The 22,781-nt window shown below is 39.8% G+C and overlaps 1 protein-coding gene across 1 annotated transcript in view; it reads left to right on the top strand.

Moving 5' to 3' along the window:
- Positions 1-22,781, top strand: part of LOC115630731 (Down syndrome cell adhesion molecule-like protein Dscam2) — a 307,894-nt gene that overhangs the window by 140,253 nt on the left and 144,860 nt on the right. The window contains exons 16-17 of the mRNA XM_030527385.1: positions 2,804-2,923; positions 2,988-3,167. Of these exons, the coding sequence (XP_030383245.1) occupies positions 2,804-2,923; positions 2,988-3,167 (300 nt within the window). The remainder of the gene's footprint in view (positions 1-2,803; positions 2,924-2,987; positions 3,168-22,781) is intronic.

Here is a 22,781-nt window from a genome sequence, read left to right as displayed (position 1 = left end):
AATTTTTACTTTCTTTAAAAAGTACATTAACCAAATAAAATAAGATATATTCAACACATATGATGAGACGTATATTTATGTACAGTTTCAAAGCGTACATTCTGCCTTTGTCTCTGTCTCTGCATATGTGTGTGCGTGTATATGTGCAGTACTTAATATGTAACTGCCAATTTTGGCAAGAGCCAAGGAAAATCACTAAAAGCAGGGGAGACAATGGGTGCATCAGGGTTGAATCTGGTTACCAAGTTCGGTTATTCTAACATTTATACTTTCTGAGATTCTTGTATTTATACAGATATACAAGTAGATAGACGGACGGGCAGATGGACTTGGCTATATCGACTCGTCTTGTGATACTTATCAAGAATATAAATACTGTGGAGGTTTGCCCCTATCTGTGTGTTACATACATTCGCACTAAGCTAGTGTACTCTTTCACCTTTTGGATACAGGGTATAAAAACCACTCCTGTCAATTCTATATTCAATGGCAGATTCGTGTTCACGTCTGCCTAAAATATTTAAACATAATCAAACAATCGCCTTTTAAATTAAACATTTTTCACAATAAATTAGAGTTCTAGAAATTATCTAAAATCTCCACATAATTACAAGTGCTAGTTGCGATGGATTTGAGAAAAAATTGAGGACTCAGGTGTCTTCCTAATATTATGTTACATTAAGTTTTTAAGGCAATATAGGGGTGGCAGAACTTTTTTCATTTATATTTATTACTACACAGATTTTGTAAGAAATTAAGGAAATTATTTTGTACAAATTGATTTGATTATAATCTTAAATAAATGTCTTTGTTTTGTATAGTTCCTCCGCGAATATCGCCCTTTGCATTTGAGGATGAAATTACTGAGGGAATGCGAACACAAATAATGTGTTCCAGCAGCCAAGGCGACCAACCATTTAATATTACTTGGCTTAGAAATTATACACCTATTAAAAATAATGCAACTAAAATGATAGAAACAACGTCTACAGGATCAGGCAATCAATTTATGCTTGCGGATTCATCACTGACCATCAATGAATATGCCCCCTTTTCTAGCATATTGTCCATACATAACGTATCATCGCGCCACAATGGCAACTATACCTGTCGTGTGACAAACCGTGCAGGTTTTGTTGAACACACAGCTGTTCTCTTGGTTTCTGGTAATTCAAGAGTAACTATTTCCATACAGAAAGAGTGAAATTAAACTATTCAAAAATACTTTTATACATATTTGTATGTATCATGCACATCACAAGAGCACTTAAATAGCAATAGAAAATGCACCCAATTAATGTACTCGTATGGCACTCAGTTTGTGGTATGTTAACACTGAAAACATGAGACAGGCAGATAATATGCATAACATTATAGTTGCTATTGTATAGACTTTTTCTTATTTTTTGGTAAAGTATGAAATAATACGCCTAAAGTTAAATATGAGAGCAATTATATCAATGGGGAACATCTCATTTTTCTCAACCGCGTGGACCGGAATAGGAGACAACTGAGCGCCAGTAGATCTTTATGTTTGTATGTATGGGTTTGATGGGCTTGGGACACAATTAAATGTAAAGAGGTCAAACGTATGGAGTATTGTTTTTTCTGCAGCATACAAATCCAGAGAAACATCGTACATCATGTTACACAATTCGTAAAACCACGATTTGTATTTGGCTGCCTAGTTATGTGGCAGGTTCATGCAGCTTTTCAATTTGTGAACATGATAACAAAATAAAACACTAATACACTGATAGCCGCATGAGCAATTTATTACTAAGATCATGGCATTAGTTTTGAGTATATGCGGAGAAAATGTGTTTAGGTAAATCGCAATGTAAAATTATTTTTAGCTACACCACCTAATTCATGACCTTGCAAAGTATTCTTTGGTAGCATTTTAAGACTTTATAAAACGCGCGGAGTGACATCCATATCTGCATGAGAAATAATTATAAATCAAATAACAATAAGTGCTTATACAGCATAAAGAAATAAAATATTATGTTAAGGAGCACTTTGCATAAGTTCACAAATCCTGTCACGATTATGGCACCTTGAAGATAATAATGTAGAAAAAGTAATTTTTAAAAATAAAACAATGAATTTTTAATGACCGTTGGAATTGATTTGAAGAATATTTTTTTGTTTTTCAAGGACTACTTATTACTATTATGACTTTCAGATGTATCTCATAATGATGTAATATTATTTTTTTTACCAAAATAAATAATATATAATTACAAATTGAGATAACTTTTTTTGTATCATAATATCAGAAAATATTAAAATTTGTGCGTATCGATTTAGAACAAAATTGTTATTACCATTTTTATACTATTTTTATACCACTACATAGCTCCCCACTACCTTCTTTGGTATGGCTTAACCCAAAAGGTAGAGTTGGGTAAAACAATTGGCACATGCACACTCGCACACCATATACTCGTACTTACATTTATGCATGAAATATTTTTGCTTGTGATAATTTTTAAGGAAACTCCTTAAGATATACATTAACCACGATATATTGTATTTAAGAATACAACGAAATAAGTTGTAAAGTAGATATATTTGATCGGCGCACGTCGTTTTTTACGTAACTTAAAATAATAATATGTACTTGTTTCTGAGCAATGAGTAAGTATTTATATTTAATTTATATAAAATGTTTAAGAAACATGAACATTTTGTTGCACGGATTTCATTTGTTATTGTGAATTATTATGTTATACATAAAATAACTATAAATATTTAATAATCCTAATAAATATATCAATTAACATATATCCGGAAATAGTGCCTCCTCGGTGGATTTTAAAACCAACTGATCAAGATGCAATTCTAGGAAATTTAGTCATTATAACATGTAAAGCTGACGGATTTCCAGTGCCTGTCATTCAATGGAAGCAGTCAATTGGTATGAAATATATTTACATTTAAAAATACAGCCTACTTAATGGAATAAAACTTTTAAAATACAGGCAACTCTGATTACCGGGAGATAAGCCGCAATAGAAACTTGCATTCAAGCTTCGAAATTCACAATAACGGCTCATTAATAATACCTAAAGTCGATAGAGAACATGAGGGTAGCTATTTATGTCAGGCCAGTAATGGCATTGGTGCTGGATTAAGTACTCTTATAAAATTAACCGTTCATGGTAAGTTTTTTCAATTATGACCTTACGTTTTATCTTGATATAAGCAACACCATTTATATATTATTTTTAAATAAAATATATTATCTTTCTGGAGTGTGTATATTCGAAATTTCTTAGTTAAACATTGAAAAATCAATGTCCAGCATAAGAAATCAGAGTCTCGCCAATGCTGTCATAGCTGATGGTTGATTTTGCTTGCCTACTTGCAAGACGTTAGCCCTTGCCGTGCGCGCGGCTGCCTAAGTGATCTTATCTCGTTTCGTACTGATTCTGTTTACATTTCTTTACACAGAGAATGCAATTTTAGACAATTGCATAATTTTATGGAAGTAAAATTATAGCTAATTTTTGGAATGGATAATAAAACACCCACTTCTTCACAGCAGAACACTCTGCTGCCCGATTTTGAACGTATGAGACATATTGCTGGTTCAATACCCTCGGAACTACGCTCTGAAATACGAGCCTTGATTAACAAAAGCAAATCTCAAACTGCATAACCACAAGCAGCAGCTGGGATCACACAACATGCAGTACTACATGCACTCTGACGTCGACAAGCTCCAGCTGCGCGTCTTCATATACCATTATAACATCCTTAAGTGGCAGTGTGTGCTCCACTTCAAGCTTTTTGGCATCAAATGCAGCTTTTTGTACCCCTGCAGTATAAAAAGAAGAAGACACTAAGCTGGCAGACCCCCAAAACTAAACGCAATGTGATTAGTTCGCCCAAGCAAGGTAGGAAAATAAAAAACGGTTGCTTGATTCTCATGCAGTGACGACCACTCCCCCCAAAGAGGGCCCATCAACTTCAAGAAATAAATTCGCACTGCTGGAGGAGGATCATGATCCAACGGAGGCTGAAATCGCCCATGCCGAGGGGCTCGCTGAGTATATGGAAATTGAGCAAGCCGATGGCAATAAAGAAACCGTAACCAGATCGAGGAAACCACCCCCCCTATCAACATCGAGGATGTATGTGTCCCTTATGGAGGCTTAATTAAACGTGGTACTTGGCACCAGCGAATATTCTTACCACTTCGGCAAGAGAGGCAAAGTGAGATTTCAAGTAGAGGACTCTTCCTCTTATCGAAGTCTAGTTAAGTTTCTCAAGGAAAAGAAGGAGAAGGATAATAAGGAGGCACTCCAAATTAAACAAATTGGGCGTCAAAGGGTCATAGTTGAGATATCCAAAAAACAGACAACTTGGACACACACAACCAGGAACAGAATTGGCAACACATAAACACAAACCATAGCACGAGGCTTGAGTCGGCCATTGAGGCCCTCACAGCGAAAGTTGACACTATACAAGCCATGTTTAAGGAACTGCAGGAGACGAATCACTTCTTTAAGCAAATGTGTTTAAGTCTTTTGAACGCCAAAAAATTATGACACGCACGCATGCACGTGGAATTTCTGGACATGTTGAGGGACTCAAGCTGTTTCTCACAGAACATAACATAGACGTGATGCTCATCACTGAGACTTGGCTACAGGAGTGCATCTGCGTCTATGTTCCGGGCTACAATATCCACAAAGTAGACCATCCCAGCAACAGACTTAGAGGAGGACATATCAGGACATATCGTACTTCCCTTGTAACCCGGTGAAGACTGCACATTTACAAATGGCTACTATTTAAGTTGCCACAAGCTCGGGAGATTTTGTTGTGTAGTCTCTCTACCTCCCTCTAAAACAAGGTCAGAAGCAGACTTCAGCCTGATATTTAGTAATAGTAGCGGACAGGGTATATTGCAAAGTAGCCAATAGGGTAAAGAAGCTGCTGGTACTACACAAGCAGAACAAAAATGACAAACTTTTTGCTAAAGCTTCCACGGATGCAAGCTCAAGGCATTCACTGTGGACTTTGGCTAAAAGGTACAAGCAGCAAGTGACTCTAAAGTTTCCAATAAAAAGGCCTGATGGATCCTGGGCTAGATTTCCAAAAGAAACAGCTGAGGCTTTTGCACTGGACTTGGAGGCACGGTTCCAGCCATATAGTACCAGCTCAACAGCCACACAAAACGAAGTGTAACTGGCGCTCGAGAGTCCGGAACAGCTATGTCCCCCAGTTGCTCCCATTACAGTAGAGGAAGTCACTGGACACATAAAAGGGCTGAAAAGCATAAAAGCATCATTTGAAGATGGTCTGGATAATTATACCATCAAGGCGATGCCAGCCAAGGCCGTATTGTTCTTGGTGCTACACAGTACTAAGACTGTGCCATATTCCAGCCCCCTGGAAGAAAGCGGGGATTTGTATGATCCATAAGACTGACAAAAGCCCTTCTTCCATGGATTCATACAGACCAATCAGCTTACAGCCCATAATAGCCAAACTTTTCGAGCGATGCCTGCTGAAGCGACATTTGTCCTTAAAAGAAGTGACAAATAAAATCCCTCCTTTTCAATTTGGGTTCCGAAAATCCCACGAAACACCAGAACAATTGAAAAGGGTAGTTAATTTCAATCTTGAGGGATTTGAGGCTAAGGAGTACGTGGTGGCGGCGTACTTGGACATAAGGCAGACCTTTGACAGAGTCTGGCACAATGGCCTACTAGCCAAAATTAAGCCAATGCTGCCTCCTCAACTGTTCTGGATACTACGGATCTACCTCGCAGACAGGACCTTCACGATGGTGCTGGATGGAGATGAATCTAGTGTCAGGGGTATTAGAGCTGGAGCAGATGACACAGCCATCCTGGGTAGAAACAATAGTATCTTTGAAGCCACAGATATTATGCAGCAGTACCTAGAGAGCTTCGAAATGTGGGCAAATCGTTAGAAACCGCACTGCCCGCTGCTGTTGTTGTTGTTGCTGCTTTTGTTCAACTTTGTGCTGCATACATACATGCATATAAACACGCATAGACACGTGATGTAAATGTATGCTGTTAAAACGGAACATAAACATGTCTTCTACATATGTACTTGTATATATTAAATAAATTTTTATAGCCTGTACCCAAAGGGTGAAAGGCTATACTAGTTTTGTGCGCATGTATGTAACACACGGAAGGAGGCGTGGCAGACCCCACAAAGTATATATATTCTTGATCAGGATGAGAAGCCGAGAGCTAGAATAACCAAACTTGGTTTCCATATTCTCCTAAGACCGAGAAAGTACGAGTTTAAGTTTTTTTTCGATGCACCCCCCACTCCCCCGCAATTCGTGTTTTTTCTTATAACTTCCGTAATTCTCGGAATTTTGAAATCAATTTTGGTAGGTACATCCAGTTAGTACTAATGTGTCCGTATGCCAAATTTCATCATGATAGGTCAATTCTAAAGAAAGTTATAGCCATAAGTAAGCCTCTGTCGGCAGCGCTGCCCGCAGCTGTTGTTGTTGTTGCTGCTTTGGTTCAACTTTGTGCTGCATACATACACGCATATAAACACATAAACATGTATTCTCATTTAATTAAATTAATTAATTCATTCATTCATTTTTTTTTAAATTTAATATTTTTTTTTTAATTTTTTTTAAAATTTTTTTTTTTTTTAATTTTTCTTTTTTGTGGAGAGTACAGGCTATTTTACTGTCGGGCTTGCTCGACTGTAGCGTTCTATCTTGTTTTTATTAATTTCATTTTAAATTTTAAATATATTTTTTTTAATTTTCCTTTTTAATTATTTCAAATTTTTTTAATAATGTAATTTTTATACTCTGTACATGAAATGTACAAGAGAATTACGGTCACACAGACGGACGGACGGACATGTCTAGATCGATTTTTTTCGTAGGGTTGGAGATCTTGCTTCTGCAAGTTCGCTCTTCTTCTTTCTTTTTCTTCTGCTAGAGGCGCATATATCTCAGTGTTGGAAGTTTACCTGGGTACAGGATATTTGATAGTTGAGCCTGCTCGACTTTAGTACCAACAACCTACCGTGGACCTTTTCCAATAATAGCTTTAAGCTTTCCCACTTTGTATTGCGGGGGTTTCTAAATGATGTTTTCAGTTGGGTATGTTTTTGTAATCAGAGAAGGATTATTTGTCTTGGACTCTCCATTTTAATAGTTGAAAGTTCGAGGAGGCTGGTCCACGCTGCTTGGTGTGCGCTGGGGTCTATCCCAACTATATGACATCATAAGGCTGTAATAAGAAATTAGGAAGGAATAGTTACTCATTCTGCGTCATTTTTCTGTTGGCGTCGTTATCGTTGATGGAGAGTTATAGGCACTTTTTGCCACATGGCTGGCCATCTCCTGATGTTTTTGCATTTAGCAGGGCCGGTTGCCGTGGCCGGTTGCTCATGGACCTTATTGGTGATATCATAAAATCTAGACACAGGAAACAAAATTTTACTCTTTTTAGCCGGCTGCCAATAGCTTATGCGTATAAATGCAGATTACATTTAATGCTATAACTATGTTCCAGATTGGCCTATCACGATGAAATATAAGAATATATAAGGTTTGTTCAAAGTGAGGTTTTCGCGAGCTGAAAAGTGTAACAGGCGGGGCCCGTCCGTATAAACTCCTGGATCTCAGACACTATAAGAGCTGGAGATACAAAATTTTCCACGAATATGTCTAATGTATGCAAGTTTGTTTTATTTATTTTGATTCCTCCGATAATGGGGCTTTTCCGTAACGCCGTTCGTATTATCACCTATATCTCGGGGACCATGAGATCTAGGGACAACAAAAATGAGTTCAAGGTGCACTATATATACGCAGAAAATGTGCATTTCGGAATTTCCCTCCCGATTTTATTTGATTTCGATGGACATTTTTATTTATCCGAATCACAAATCACAGCGGTCAGCAGGTGAAATCAGTAACGATCGATCACAAATCGGAAATCGCTACGACCTGCTGAACGCGCCCAATATAGCAATATATGTACTTTCTGGCCAAGCACTGCCCGCAGCATTATTCTACACATATGTGCAGAGTATTGCAAAGTTGAGACACCCGGCTTTAGTTTCTACACTTGTTTCTTAATGGAAAGACGAGTCGACTTAGCCGTGCCTGTCACAGATGCGTTATATGTGTACGTATTGCATGTTTATTTTTAAACCCTGTACTCAAAAGGTGAAAGAGGGAATGTATGTAATACACAGAAGAAGGCGTGGCAGACCCCACAAAATATATAAATTATAAGAAGAGTGTATTTGGTGAGAGATATAATTAGACTTATTAGGATAGCTTACACCAGTTGTGAATTACTATGCAATTCTATTGTAAATTCGGGTCGCCGCAACGCCGATGTAACGTCGCAGCAGTGCCAGTGGCAGAGGCGGTGCCAGCGCCGATGCCTCGCTCACATTAGATACAGCGGTATGGCGTTCTAGACATTTCTTTGCTGGTGGTTACTTCTCCCCTAGCTAATTGAAGGCCGTCCTCGGTCTTCTTCTGCACCTGCTATCTGCTTGATGTATTTGTATTTGTCCTGCACAGAAGGTAGTACTCACTGCCACGTCACGTTTACTAACAGAGGAGATTCTTGTGCCACAATCGGTTACTATTTTTCTGATTTCAAAATCGAATGTTGAACTGTATTAATTTTCTTACAGACTAGTTTTGTTTTGGGTTTAATTAGGAGGTACAAAATTTCAATAGCTGAAGCTAGTTTAATAAAAAGGTACAATTTTCATTACTTTTCTTAAAGTTAGTTACATTAACATTCGTCAGGTGTTTGCTGGTCACTTCTTTATATTTTACATATTGATTATATTGGTTTTGCCAATACCATTTAGTTAAGTGTAAAACATGAATTATAATTATCTGAGGACAACCTTATGGACCACCCTCCCTTTAATGCATAATGGCGTTAGCTTATTTGTCAGGTGCTTATTTGACCTAACCCATACCCAATCTCCGACTTCATATTTTTTGTCTTTTCGATTTTTATTTTCTTGTTCCAACTTTCTGTTTTGTATTTTCTCAATTCTTTCGTTAATTTCTGATTCTATATCAACCGTAGTTGAATGAATTACCTCAATAGGTTTTTTATTCGTTATTGAATGAATTTTCCTATTATACTATATCGTTGCTACTAGGATAAGGTCGACAGTTTCGCTAAGTTGTCTTTCGAGTTTCATGCAATGCGCCAAAAGTGCTATGAAACCGCTCCATCTGCCCGTTGGAAAAACTATGCAAGCGAGGTGCGTTTAAAATTTGGATGTTAAAATTATTAGACAGAATGAATCTAATTGTTTCAGAATTCAGCGACTTTTCAATAAATATTCTTAATGCCAGGAAACAAGTTCAGTTCATTGGGGCTTTTATGTCAACAAAAGTGCGAGAGCAGATCGGTTGAACAACTGCAAATTTGGAGAATTTATCAATACATGTCAGAAATTAAAATCGACATGTAAAATCTCTCACGCATAAGACGGGATCAGGGTATCTCTAAATCACATGTCAGAAATTAAAATCGACATGTAAAATCTCTCACGCATAAGACGGGATTGGAGTTTCGCCCAATATTTGTTTCTTCGGATGATGGATATTTTGCTACGCAGTCACTATTTCTCTTTGTTCGGTTTTACCCGAACATCCATTATGAGATACTTAGAAGATCTGAATGTCGTTGTGGGAAATTGTCATCAAGTCATGTTGGATGAAGGCAAGAATAGGCAGCTCACAATGTATTGCGTTGACGACTCCCACATTCACCAAATCTTGCAATGTCTGTAAAAGCACATTCCGATCTGAGATCCGCCTTGAGATGCCTTGTTTAGCTCTGAAAGAACACGAATGTTCTAACAGAGGTAAAATCTGCCATCACGATTTGATACCGGAAACAGTTTATCGGCTTGTCAGTGGTGTCAATAGTGTATGTTAGGGATTCGTCGCTATGAATTGTAGGTCTGCACTTGGGGAATAATGTTTTGATGTGACAAAGCATCGGCCGCAAATTTGTCCCTGCTAAGCTCGTAGATTAAGTTGGCGTTATGTTCATCAATAAAGGCTTTCCAGCGCTTTATTTTGACATTTGGATTTTGGTCAGAGTCCGCAAAAGCTAATGATTGGTGGTCGGTGAAGATATTCAGATCCCAGACTCCGTACAGGTAATTCCGGAGGCTTTTTAGAGCCCAAACTATTGCTAAGAGTTCTCGCTCGTTTGTAGAGAAATTGGCCTCCCTGCCCCGTAGTGTTCTTGAGATCATTGTAACAGGACGACGACTCTGAGATAATACCGCCCCCAGGCCGTGTGCTGACGCGTCTGTCGTCAAGTCGAAAGGTTTCGTAAAATCAGGGTATCTCTAAATCACATCCTCGTACGCTAATATATTTTTGAGCCTTATGAATGGTTCCTGCTGTTTAGCTGTAAACTGGATCTGGACGTTCCCTGACTGGTTGGCAGTAACTTTGCTATTATCAACCTTCAGTATTTATGTTAGGGGCTGTGCAATAGCGGAATAGTTTTTTATGAAACATCTATAATAGCTGGATAGGCCGAACAGGGTTGCAGGTTGCTTAAAATCTTGTATCGCCTGCACCTATTCCCCCTCTTGTCACGACGAATCCCAAATACTCCACGCTTTTTTTAAAAAACATGGATTTTTTTGGGACACTCTCATGTCATTTATCACGTCATCAACATAGACGTAACATGTTTTCTCATTTTGTTCCCTGAGAACGTCTTCTACTGCCCTCTGAAATATGCTTGGGGCATTTATTAAATCGAACAGAATCCTACAAAATTCTTGCTTTCCGTAGTTGACGGAGAAAGCGGTATTTTTCCTATGGTTCTTTGCTAATCCTGATTTTAAATGTAGTGTTGTATAAAACTGAGCTTTCCCCATATTTGACAATATTGTGGAAATAGAAGGTATGGGGTATTTATCGCATATGGTTTTTTGATTTATATTCCTTAAATCTATAACCATTTGTTTTTTTGTTTGAGAATCCGCATATTAGCTAATAATACAAATCAAGTCAGATATGACCGAAATAATTGCATGCCAGCAAATATTACAAAGTCAGCCAGATTCGCAGACCTAGTGCCACACTTCCGTAAATTCTGACATATCTACTGATCGTCAACATACAATACGTCGCTGCCTTAGAAATTATTGCACCCAAGTCACTGCTTTCGGTAGCCATCTACGCTACCGCCGTTCTTCACTGCTGTCGTTCGCTACCGCTGACACGGCAGAACTGACTAACTTCATTTAGATATAAATAGCGTAACTTTCTGTAAGCAAATAAATTGTAGAAATATTGAATAAACAATAAAGACATTCGTGGTGAACTCTGCATGTTCTTTGTCACTACAACTCATAGTCCACCTGGTTACAAGTGCCAGTTGCGACAGTAACATTGCTAGTTTATGTGCTAGCACCAACAAACACTCAAGTTTGCGTTTTTGTGACCCCGATATGAACCTTTATTAAGGATCACAACCTTGAATATGCAAACGCGTTCGGAACGATTGGTCAGCAAAAGCGGCCAATTAAGTTTCGTTTGAGTAGCGGTTCTAGTCATGCTCACAGTAGCAGCAGAGTCCTCAACGAAGCTAGGTTGGCGGAAACATCCTTCGGCTAATCATAGCTCAGCAAGGGGCCGCAACCAGGAAACTGTGCCAGCTTGCGAGAAGTTTTGCTACTGCGTAGTTGTTTAACAAGTTGGTAACACAACAAGGTAACGATTAGTTAACAAGGCAACTAATCGGAACTTTCCACTGTGGAACATTGGTCAACAAGGCAACCAGTCTACGCAAACTTCAACGAAGGAACACTTCAATAGAAATCCGCCAACAGAAATCTTTCGTCGGCGGGCCTTCATTGATATCCAGTGTCATTGACCATTCTCCGGTGTGAGTCGGGGCACATCAAGCTTCCAAAAGCTAAGGAAAAATACCTCCAACAGGTCTGACGACTGCGGTATTAGATTGGAGACAATTTCGAACATCTCTCCAGAACTGGAGTCGCTGCTGAATCAGCAAGCATCACTTGGTGAAGAAATCCAAGTGTTGATAAGGAACTACGAAAAGGATTCCAAGGATAGGAAGACTAAGACATACTACGAAAAAAGGAAAGCAAAGCTGGTCAATATTCGAGAGCAGTTCCATTCAGGCGATGTTTCGGTGTCTACCGCCTTAAACGGTCGAAAAATAGAACATGACTATTTTAAAAACGACTACTACACCCAAAAAATGAGCATTGAACCACACATGAGACATCAAAATGCTTTGATGTCGGCTGTGTCCCAAATAATGGGACAGATAACACCTCAAAATCAACGCCAACTGAGGCCGATGGTGGAAAAGTATTGAAACCAAATTTCCGACATTCACTTCAAATTATATAGAGATTTTGAGGAGCCAGAGAGCTTGGGCTATTACCTAGACAATTTCATCTCTACTAAAACGGCTGTAATGCAAATTGATAATACTGCCAGTGCCAAAAATGTCAATACCAAAATTTGACGGTGACTATCTGAAACAGCATCAATTTCATGATATCTTCAAGTAAGAAAATCTTACTCTTAAAGAAATCGGAACTATAGTTAATGAGATATATGCATTCAAAGTTGACCCTTTTCTTAGCTCGCAACGAAAAATTGAATTTTACCTTTACCTAACCCTAAAAAGTTTCATCCGCCCGGATCCGCCGGTGTCCACCAGAGCAAAAAGAGTGTCGATTCACTGTAACGTCTATTAGGAACACTGTATTTTCCATCATAGTTACCAAAATTTACCTAATTAATTTAATTAATATTGTGCAACCAAAATGATGCATAACATTTATTAAAGCTAGTGTAATTTAAAATATGGTGTGAAGGGCTTGCAATCTTTTTGACCCATTCCTAAATTGGGATTTTTTTGGTTTAAAGCATTTGAAAGGAAAGGGGTCTTACTTTGTTGTCCTAAGTATACGTGTCGAAATGGTATATATTACCTATTGTTTTGGGGCAGCGCAATAGTCTAGTTTTGACTTAAAAATCAGTCAGTTGTGTAATAAGCAGTAAATAGTATTTTTAAATATAATGCCGATGCACTGCCGCAGCTGTTTTAAGTTTGTTGGGGGTTTCAATTCACGTATGGCCGCCACCTGTTCTGCATCCGTCTATATCATATATTTTTTCACCAGATGCCACAGGTAGCGTATGGACCTGCGAAAAAACTCACACTTATCTTGATTTACCCGAAGATTTGCCGCTCTCAGTCTCAGGAACACATCCCTCAGGTGTTCATAGGTGTTATTCGAATGTCTTCCCTACCACAACTATGTCGTCCAGATCTGCAAATGCGTGTGGTGCCATTTTCGGACGCCATGGGGATCTGCCAGTATCCGTTTCGCAAGTCGATGCAGCTGATGTACTTCGCCTGTCGCAGCTATTCGAGAATATACTGCCCTTTTGCCAGCAATTTGTCTCCCTCGTGGTCAATCACCGCTTGCATCGTAAAGTTTTTCGCTGTTTGATGGGCGTCGTCTTTAATGCGAATCGAGTGTGTTGACACTGACGACACGCTCACCATGTTTTCAAAGCGCGGCAACTCCCCCTCAATGAATGTGGCCACTCTGACAGCCTGCTCTTCTATCAGCAGGGTCGCTGATGGGGCCCCAGTTGGCTCTGCTGTTACTAGCGCTGCATACCGTATTCGCCGCCCCTGACACAATATCCGCCGTCGCCGCTCAAACGCGGTGAACGTACCATGGGCCTAGCTGATGTAACCCAGACCTGCTGTGTCAGTAGTGGCACCGCGATTCGTTTGCTACCCATCGGCACCACATCGCTAGCGAGCTTGCTGCCGCAGTAAAAAAATAAGTCAAAAGCAGCAACCCCTGCCGGCAGAGCTTGGGGAGATATTACGTTTATGGCTATAACTTTCTTCATAATTAACCTATCATGATTGGCACACAGACACATAATTACTATACGGATGAATTGCCAATTTTGAGTACAAAATTCCAAGAAATACGGGAGTTACGGGAATTATGGGAAAAACACGAATTGCGGGGGAGTGGGGAGGTGCATCAGAAAAAAAAACACAAGCTCGTCCTTTTTTCGGACTGGATACCGAGTTTGGTATACCGAGTTTTGGATACCGAGTTTTGGATACCGAGTTTGGTTATTCTTGTATTTCCTGAAATCCTTGCATTCATACGGACGGACGGACGGACGGTCAGACGGACATGGCTATATCGACTCACCCTGTCATCCTGATCAAGAATAAATATACTTTGTGGGGTCTGCCACGCCTCCTTTTGTGTGTTACATACATTCGCACAAAACTAGTATAGCCTTTTACCCTTTGGGTACAGGCTATAAAAAAATATTTTAAGTTATTTTATTATAACATTTTGCATTATGCAGAGCCATGTTCATAAAAAATCACCTTCTAAGGTTTTTGAAATAATACCCGCTTCATGGTACTGGTGTTTCGTGCCCAACTTTGCGATGATAGTCGGGCCACTCACCGTACTGCTGAAGAAGGACAAGAAATGAACACGGGAACAGACACAACAACAGGCGTTCGACAGCATTCATTCAAGTGAGTACGGACTAGGCGCAGTGCTAACATAGAACATAGATGGCCAGGAACACGTAATATCCTATGCCAGTTGGAAGCTGGTGTTGCGACGCGAATGAGTATAATACATCTCATTAATGCGACGCAAACAGACATTCAATAAAATAGCTTGGCAACACATATGATACATATAAACCTGTACACCCATATTGTTTTAGCATAGATAATATTGGCACCAAAGTCTGCACGCGCACACAAAGTACAGGTGCATTCACACTGGCCAGCCAACATAAGCAATAATAAGCAAGAATAAGACACATATTATTCTGCTACCTTAGCATAAGACCAACAATCAGGTCATACTTTAGGAACCAAATTGGGCTGACACCAGCATACGTAACCTCATAATATATGCTTGGGCATCATTATTGCGAAACCGCCAACCCATAGAAATAGTAAATGTAAATAGTCATAAGCTAGTTTTAAGCATGGCTATATAAGCCATGATTTGTAAGAATAAAATCAGTATGCAAATAATCAACGAACGGCCTGTTACTTTCGGTCAGGAACCGCTGATATTTATCACGCCGACTACCACGTTGACTAAATGCTCCCAAGGATTGCCACCCGGTATCCTTGGTCACTAAAAACGTCCTGCGTCGTTTGACTCAATCGCAACCAGGACAACCGGTGTTACTCGCACCTACTGGACCACGAGGATCCCCTGAAGCAGCAGGGCCACAAGTGCCTTTAATTAAATGGACCACGAGTGTCCACCCAAACTTCAAAGAAAGAAAAGAATGCGTGACCATTGTGTGGGGCATTCGGAAACTACGACATTAATTGGAAGGATACAATTTTACGCTCTTGACGGACCACCTGGCAATACACCCGCGTACGGATGGCGTACAAAACGATCGCGTACGCTGTTTGGGGAAGATCCGGATGCGCCAGAAACCTCTGCGGCCAGGCCTGACGCGTACACAACGCTGGTGCAATTTGTTGGTACGAAGGAACCAAGTGCTGACCACTGAAAACCAAGCGCGCCAATATAACTTGAGGAGGCGTGAATGGCGTCCCCGATTTGGCGACGAAGTTCTGGTCTAACGCTGCAGAGCAGTTGGCAGCAAAGCTGGCTCCACGGTATGACGGGCCATACACTGTGAAAGTCACAGTCATCGTGCGCTTATGCCCAATAGCAGGATGCAGGAGTAGGTACGACCGTATTCCAACAGCTTCACCAACGTGGCTCATAGCGGAAATAACCACCTACTCACCAGCCCAAGCCCGGGCGAGGCAGTGGAAAGTGCACAGGAGTAATTACAAAACTTCAAAATTACCAAGAGGTGGCAGCGCTAGCCGTCAGAGTGCCAGCTGATTGCTGCAGAAAACCAACGCAACAGTGCTACCCATAATGGAAGCTAACATGTGCCTATGTTAAATGTATGTACATACATATGTATTTTTTAGGTATTTTGCATGTGCGAATATGTGCATACATATACATATGTATAAACATGTGTGCATGTATGATAAAACTAATGCTGCAGCCAACAGTACCAGCTACAGATGCTAACCCGATGTATCACCAGAAAAAAACAGAAGCTTCTGGGAACACCACAATCACCTCAACAAGTAAAGCCACCTGCAGATCACAACGTTGCCCTTTCCAGACATGGAATTCACTTAAAACGACTTCAAGTACCACTATGCAAACGTACGGAAACAACTGATAAGGGATATAACGGGTCGCGCACATTCTGCCTTGAAATATATACACATAAGCATGCCATCAAATAAATGTCACACATCAGACATATATACATATGCCTGCATAGCACGATCGAGCGCTCGGCCGCTGCCTACCTGCTCACAACTGCACAGCGCCTCTGCCGGCATAAATAAAACCAATATTGTAATAAATGGAAAACCAAGTCAACAGTTTTGCTTTATTTTGGGGCCTGAAACCGAATAATTTTGCAGCGATTCTGGCCTGCGAGCGTACCCTTACAAGACCTACATTACAATTTTTATTTGTTGGTAATGATTGCACAAACATATTTATACTTTTTAAAAAGATCATTGAGTTACCTTTAATTTAATATCAAAACATGCACAAGTTTCACACAAAAATAATGCAACTAAAGAGTTTAGATAAGACAAATTCAAGTTTGTTTTATTTTTTTTGATTTTCCTCCCCCTCTTCCCCTATGGTGGTTTTCCAGATTTTCCATTCGGATAATCGCCTATATCTCGGAGACTATAAGACTAAGGGACACCAAATTTTAGTCCAACATCCTTTCCCCTCTTTCCCCCTTTATAATGGTATACCTCAAGGTTCCCCCTATGACCATGCACAAAGAAATAAAATTCTCCGCATACGCAGATGATTTTAATTTAATAATTGACCTAAAGAAAGACAAAAACCGAGTAATAGTGCTTGATCGACTTTTTGCGTATTCCTACTCCTACTATTCTATCTCTAGACAAATCGCAACATATCCACATTTGCCGCAAGCACAACTGATTAGGCACCCTTCATACAAATAACTTTACCTTTCCGACGGTCAATTCTATTAAAATTATAATATAATTATAATTATAATTATAATTATTAAATAACAGATACAACTGCAATTCTCATATAAACAACCTACCAACATCACTCTCTAAAAAATTAGCCATTATCAAACATCTCTCAAACTACAAATACAACTGCAACACATACTAAATTATTCAAGTTGTTAAAGCCATTTTAATATCCAAAATATATTATTGCCTACCTTTTTACGGCTATGCCCCCAAATCGCAACTTAGAGAAATAAAAACATCTTTGGGGGCGTTTTGTACAACGTCCATAAACAACATGATTTTTGAAGAAATACTTCTTCTTTAGAAGAACGACGTGACCTCCTTACTGGAAAATTATTTAAGACTTTCATACAGTCCCACAACAGCCCACTTAAATTTATTATTAAAAAGTCAAAACAGATAAAAGCACTCCAGAGTTATTGACAGAGCCCTGAATGTCTGCAATGCCCTTGAACTACTCACATGACCAATTAGGACAATAAAATCAAAATTTATCAACTGCCAACAATTTAAAGATTCAATAGACGTAACTCTCACAGCATTCAATAAAAATACGACACCCCCAGAAATAATTCAAGAACACTTTCTTGCCCTTTAAACTTCACAATATAATTATAATTTCACCTACACAGACGGTTCAAAAGTCAAAGATGTTACAGATTATGCTATCTCATCAGAAACAGAGTTAATCCACTATGGGATTCTACCCTATTACTCCTCCGTATTTGCAGCCGAAATCATAGCAATCCAAAAAGCAATCGCAATCTTTTTATTGAAACCAGGGAAACATGCAATATGTTCAGACTCACTTTCTTCCCTCACTGCCATAGCAAACTTCGACAACCACCATTACTATCCTACGACAATCAAATTAATATTACAACATAAATTATCTAAAATAAAACTTATTTGGGTAACCACAAGAATGTTACTGGTAACGAAACAGCAGATTCCTTTGCAAAACTGGGCACAGCTCTTCCTCTTATTTACACCCCCAACTACAATTCCTCCGACATAACCCAAGCTCTAAAAAATTATTTTACTCCAAACCAACCGCCTCGATTCAACCAAACATCCCATTGGTATCAGCAAAGCAACGCCGATAATTTATCTCTGCTTGATCAATACAAAAACAAACCGCAAAACCTCATATCAAGAATTGAACAACTAAAACTTAATAGAATTCGCCTTGGACATACCGCATTAATACACACATATTACATGGACCAAACTCTATCGAAACACTGCCCGTTCTGCAATAAAGCGCTAATAAACAGTGCACATATCCTCACCTCATGCCCCACAATCTTTCCACATTATTTATCTATTCTCCCAAACATTAACCCCATTACCTTAATTACAAACCTATCAATACATAACTCTAAACTCATATTATAATAATTAAAAAGCCACAAATATTTACCAAAAAATCTAACCCCAATCCTCATACAAATGTATGTGATCTTGTATATCATAGAATGTTTATTATTGATGACGATACCAAGATATATGATATAGCTTAAAATAGGAATATAATGTAAAATGATGATGGCGAATATTAGCATATGCTGCTAATGCACTCTGGTTCGACGGCTGACTTCTCTGACGGCTTCTCTCTGCTTCTTCATCTGACTTCTGCTTCTTTCTTAACGGCTGACGACTGTGTTTGTAGTGCGGCAGACAACTTACTACTGACAACTAAGTAAATTTCTACTGACTGCTTAAAACCAAAATGAGTACCGAGTACTGATGGCGATGCTGCTTCTAGGTGTTCCGCCATTCTCACTATCCTATCCTATCTTCTCTATCTGCGATATAGCACCAACTTTTCCTTCCAAATGTGGTATCCAATAGCTTTGCTTGATCAAGTGCGTTGTCTTTTGAACAGCCCAGTGTCCAACATTGTGAGCGTCGACAATTATTTCTCGCTCCATCGACTTCGGTATAACCAGCAGATCAGTTCCTTCTATCGACTTAAACAGCAATCCTCCTTTGATTTTAAAATTGTCATAGGGGCGGCTGCTTAGAATCTCAAAAATAGCTTTGATCATAAAATCTTTTGTTTGAGCTGCTTTTATACGGGCTGAGACTTCTGACGTGACCACCATTACTTGCTGTGGGTAGCGACTCAGACAATCGACGTGCCTAAGACGATCTCCACTCCTGTGCTCCACTTTATACTCGAAGTCCTCCAAGTATAGGACCCATTGTTCAACTTCACGTGGTATGTCTTTTTTGGAAAGCGTTTGCTTGAATGCAGCGCAATCTGTTATAAGCGTGAATGGTTCTCCCAATATATACTGTCGGAACTTCTTACATGCCAAGAAAATCGCTTTTGCCTCCAGAATAAGGCTGTGTTGACGAGCCTCTGCCTCAGTGGTCCTTTTGCTCCAAAAGAAAACCAGATATAGGCTGGCGTCGTTCCACTGTAGAAGTGCTGCAGCAAATCCATCCTTAGATGCGTCTGTATGTATCTCCGTTTTCGCACCTTGCTGATATATGCGCAGTACCAGGAATGACTGTACAGCCTTAACGTTATATGGCACCGAAAACTTGGAAATGGCTTTCGTCTTCTCAATTCCAGGCGTTATGTGTCCATTTTCCACTGTGTGGCCAAGGAAATGGATCTTTGTCTGCAGAAATTGGCACTTTTTCCATTTAATATTTAGCCCATACTCAGCTGCTTTGTCAAAAACTATCTTAATCTTCTGCTGTTGATCCATAAATAATGATGTCGTCCATATAGAGATCCAAAATGCCATCGTTTGGTGAATTGCGGAATCCAAATGGTGCTCTGTTAAATTCGAAAAGCCCTTGCTTTGTGATGAATGCTGTAAATTTTCTACTTTCCTCCTCAACTGGAACGTGAAAAAATCCGTTTTCCAGGTCCATTACAGTAAAAAATTTAGCGCCCTGCAGCTTGGCCAAAACATCGTCGACCACTGGCACTGGGAAACAATCTCGTAGAACCATCTTGTTGAGCTGCCGATAGTCAACGCCAATCCGATTGGTTCCATCTTTCTTCTTGACTATCACAATATGGCGAAGTTCGAAAACGAGCGCCGGATTATGCCTGCGGCCAGCCACTCGTCGATCTGCTGCTTCACTGCTGATTCTTTATTGATGGCAACGCGGCTTGGTGCATGCCGAAAGGGTATGATGTTGTCCTCCAAAACTATTTTGAGTTCGAGTGGACACTCAGCAGTCTTTTCGGTCGCCTTGAACTCGGATATCATTGACTGTACAGCAGATTTGAACTGAGGAGGTATTTCAGGATCAGTATTTGTCTCAACTACATTATAAATACTTATCTGATTATTCTCCTGAGTCTCCTCCCCAGCAGGGGGAGAAAACTTAAATCCAGCCGCCGTCACCGTGACATTAAACTTTGATAGAAAGTCGTATCCAAGCAGCGCGTCGCATCCAATGTCACCATCAGCCACTACCAAGAACTTGTGTAACACCTTCATATTGTCGATTTCCACCTCTGCTAGAAATTGACCCACCGGGCGTATCCTGTTAGTGCCCAAGCCTCGAAGTGTAGCCACGTTGCTTTGCAATTTGGCGCCGCCGGTTTTGTTAAATGCTGCCTTTATCATTATTGAGACGTCTGCTCCGGTGTCGACAAGTGCGTTGACCACTGCATCATTAATTTTTATCTCCCTGAGACGCTTTGCTTCATATACAACATTTACGCCGGCCGAAGATGTGCACTCTGTTGACATATGCCCAGTTTTATTGCAACGAAAGCACTTGATTTCAGCTTCGCAGTCTTTGCGCAAATGATCCACTGCACCACAATTAAAACAATGCTGCTTCCTTTCGCTTCTTACATTTGCATTTTTATACTTTGTACATGAAATGTACAAAAGTATATTAGGTTTGCGGGAGGTGAAAAATGTAACAGGCAGAAGGAGGCGTGGCAGACCCCACAAAATATATATGTTATTGATCAGCGTGACAAGACGAGTCGATCTAGCCCTGTCTGTCTGTCTGTCCGTCTGTCCGTCCGTATGAACACCTGGATCTCAGAGACTATAAGATATAGAGACACCAAATTTTGCACAAACATGAGGTATGTGTGTATTCTAAACGAGATTGTTTTATTTTTTTGATTCCCCCCCCCCCCCCCCCCAATTCCCCCCTATGGGGTTTTCACGATTTTCCATTCGTATAATCGCCTATATCTCGGAGACCATAAGACCTAGGAAAACCAAATTTTAGTCCAAGGTGCCTTGTGTGAATACGCAGAAAATGTATATTTTGGAATTTCCCTCCCTCCCCCCTCTCCCCCGTAAATTGCGATTTTCTCTAACTCCCGTAATTCTTGGAATTTGGAATACCCCCAGTTAGTAATTATGTGTCCGTATGCCAAGTTTCACTATGATAGACCGATTTACCAAGAAGTTATAGCCATAAATATATTTGCGGCTGCAGCGCTGCTGCAGCGATGCCCGCGGCTGTTGTTGATGTTGCTGTTTGGTTGACTGCGAAAATGCTTACACAGACACGAATAGATGCGCATAGGCAGAAAAGAGAGAGAGTTGTTGTCAGTGAAAGACGTGTTTACTTGCGCTCTGTGTTTTTTTTATTATTTTTGCCTTCTAAATCAGCTTTTAATTTGTGCATTACTGTTTTACTTTGTGAATTTTTATCTATTAGACTATTATTGTGCTCAGTTTTTTGGTTGTGCATTTAACAGGTATTTATTTAATACTTTTATTGTTTCGGCGTCAGTGCACTGCACTTTGTTTTTGCAATTATTTTGCATTTTGCTTTTAAGCAGCTATCTTTGCTTGCAAAAAGTTTGTGTGTGTGTTCGCGGTAGCCCTCTCTTTGTGCGTCTTCGCTCCCACTCAGCCTTGTTGTTGTTGCTTGTTTGCTGCAGTACCTAAAAGCTTTATCTCAGTGCCGCTTAGTTTTTTTTCTCTGTTTGTGCTTATACCGTTTTTCTTACGCTTTGCGCTAACTCACATATTGAAATCATTTACACTCGTATTTATTCCGCCCATAATGTCGTGCTGCAACAAGTCTTGCACTTTTAAAGATGCAATTGATTCCGATCAACTTCGGTTTGTTAGCTGTTGGTTGTGTGAGAATTTTATGCATATTAAATGTGCTGGATTAAATGGTCGTGACCTCGATAGAATCTACTCACCTAAAAAAGGCTGTGGTGGTCTGAAGTGGTCATGCCCTGTATGCATTGGCACACAATTTAATTTCTCACGTATGTATAATAACGTGAGAGATAAATTTCTTAAATTGCAAAAAGTAACTAAGCAACTCTCAACTGAGTTTGACTCTGGTGAAGAGTTGCTTAGTCAATATTGGTTTGTGTCTCCGCCCAAGCGTAGGTTAGAGCCTCAATTTTTAGAGGTACCGCCTTGCTCGGCCCCGTCAACCTCATCACGCCCATGTTCACCAGGGCATCTCGATTTATCGCCGGTAATCTCGTTGTCTGCTTCCCCTGGAAATTTGTTTGAAACTTCCCCTATGCCTTCTCCTGCTGAAGTCGCAGTAGCCCCATTAATGGAACCTCCTGCAGTAAGCAAGTCAGCAGTTGCCTCGAAAGCTTCTAAAAAATCT

This window comes from Scaptodrosophila lebanonensis, unplaced genomic scaffold, assembly GCF_003285725.1.
Source record: "Scaptodrosophila lebanonensis strain 11010-0011.00,11010-0021.00 unplaced genomic scaffold, SlebRS2 tig00001410-arrow-pilon, whole genome shotgun sequence".
NCBI lineage: Eukaryota > Metazoa > Arthropoda > Insecta > Diptera > Drosophilidae > Scaptodrosophila > Scaptodrosophila lebanonensis.
Note: the sequence above shows the minus strand (reverse complement) of the source record. Positions and strands in the feature narration are given on the sequence as shown.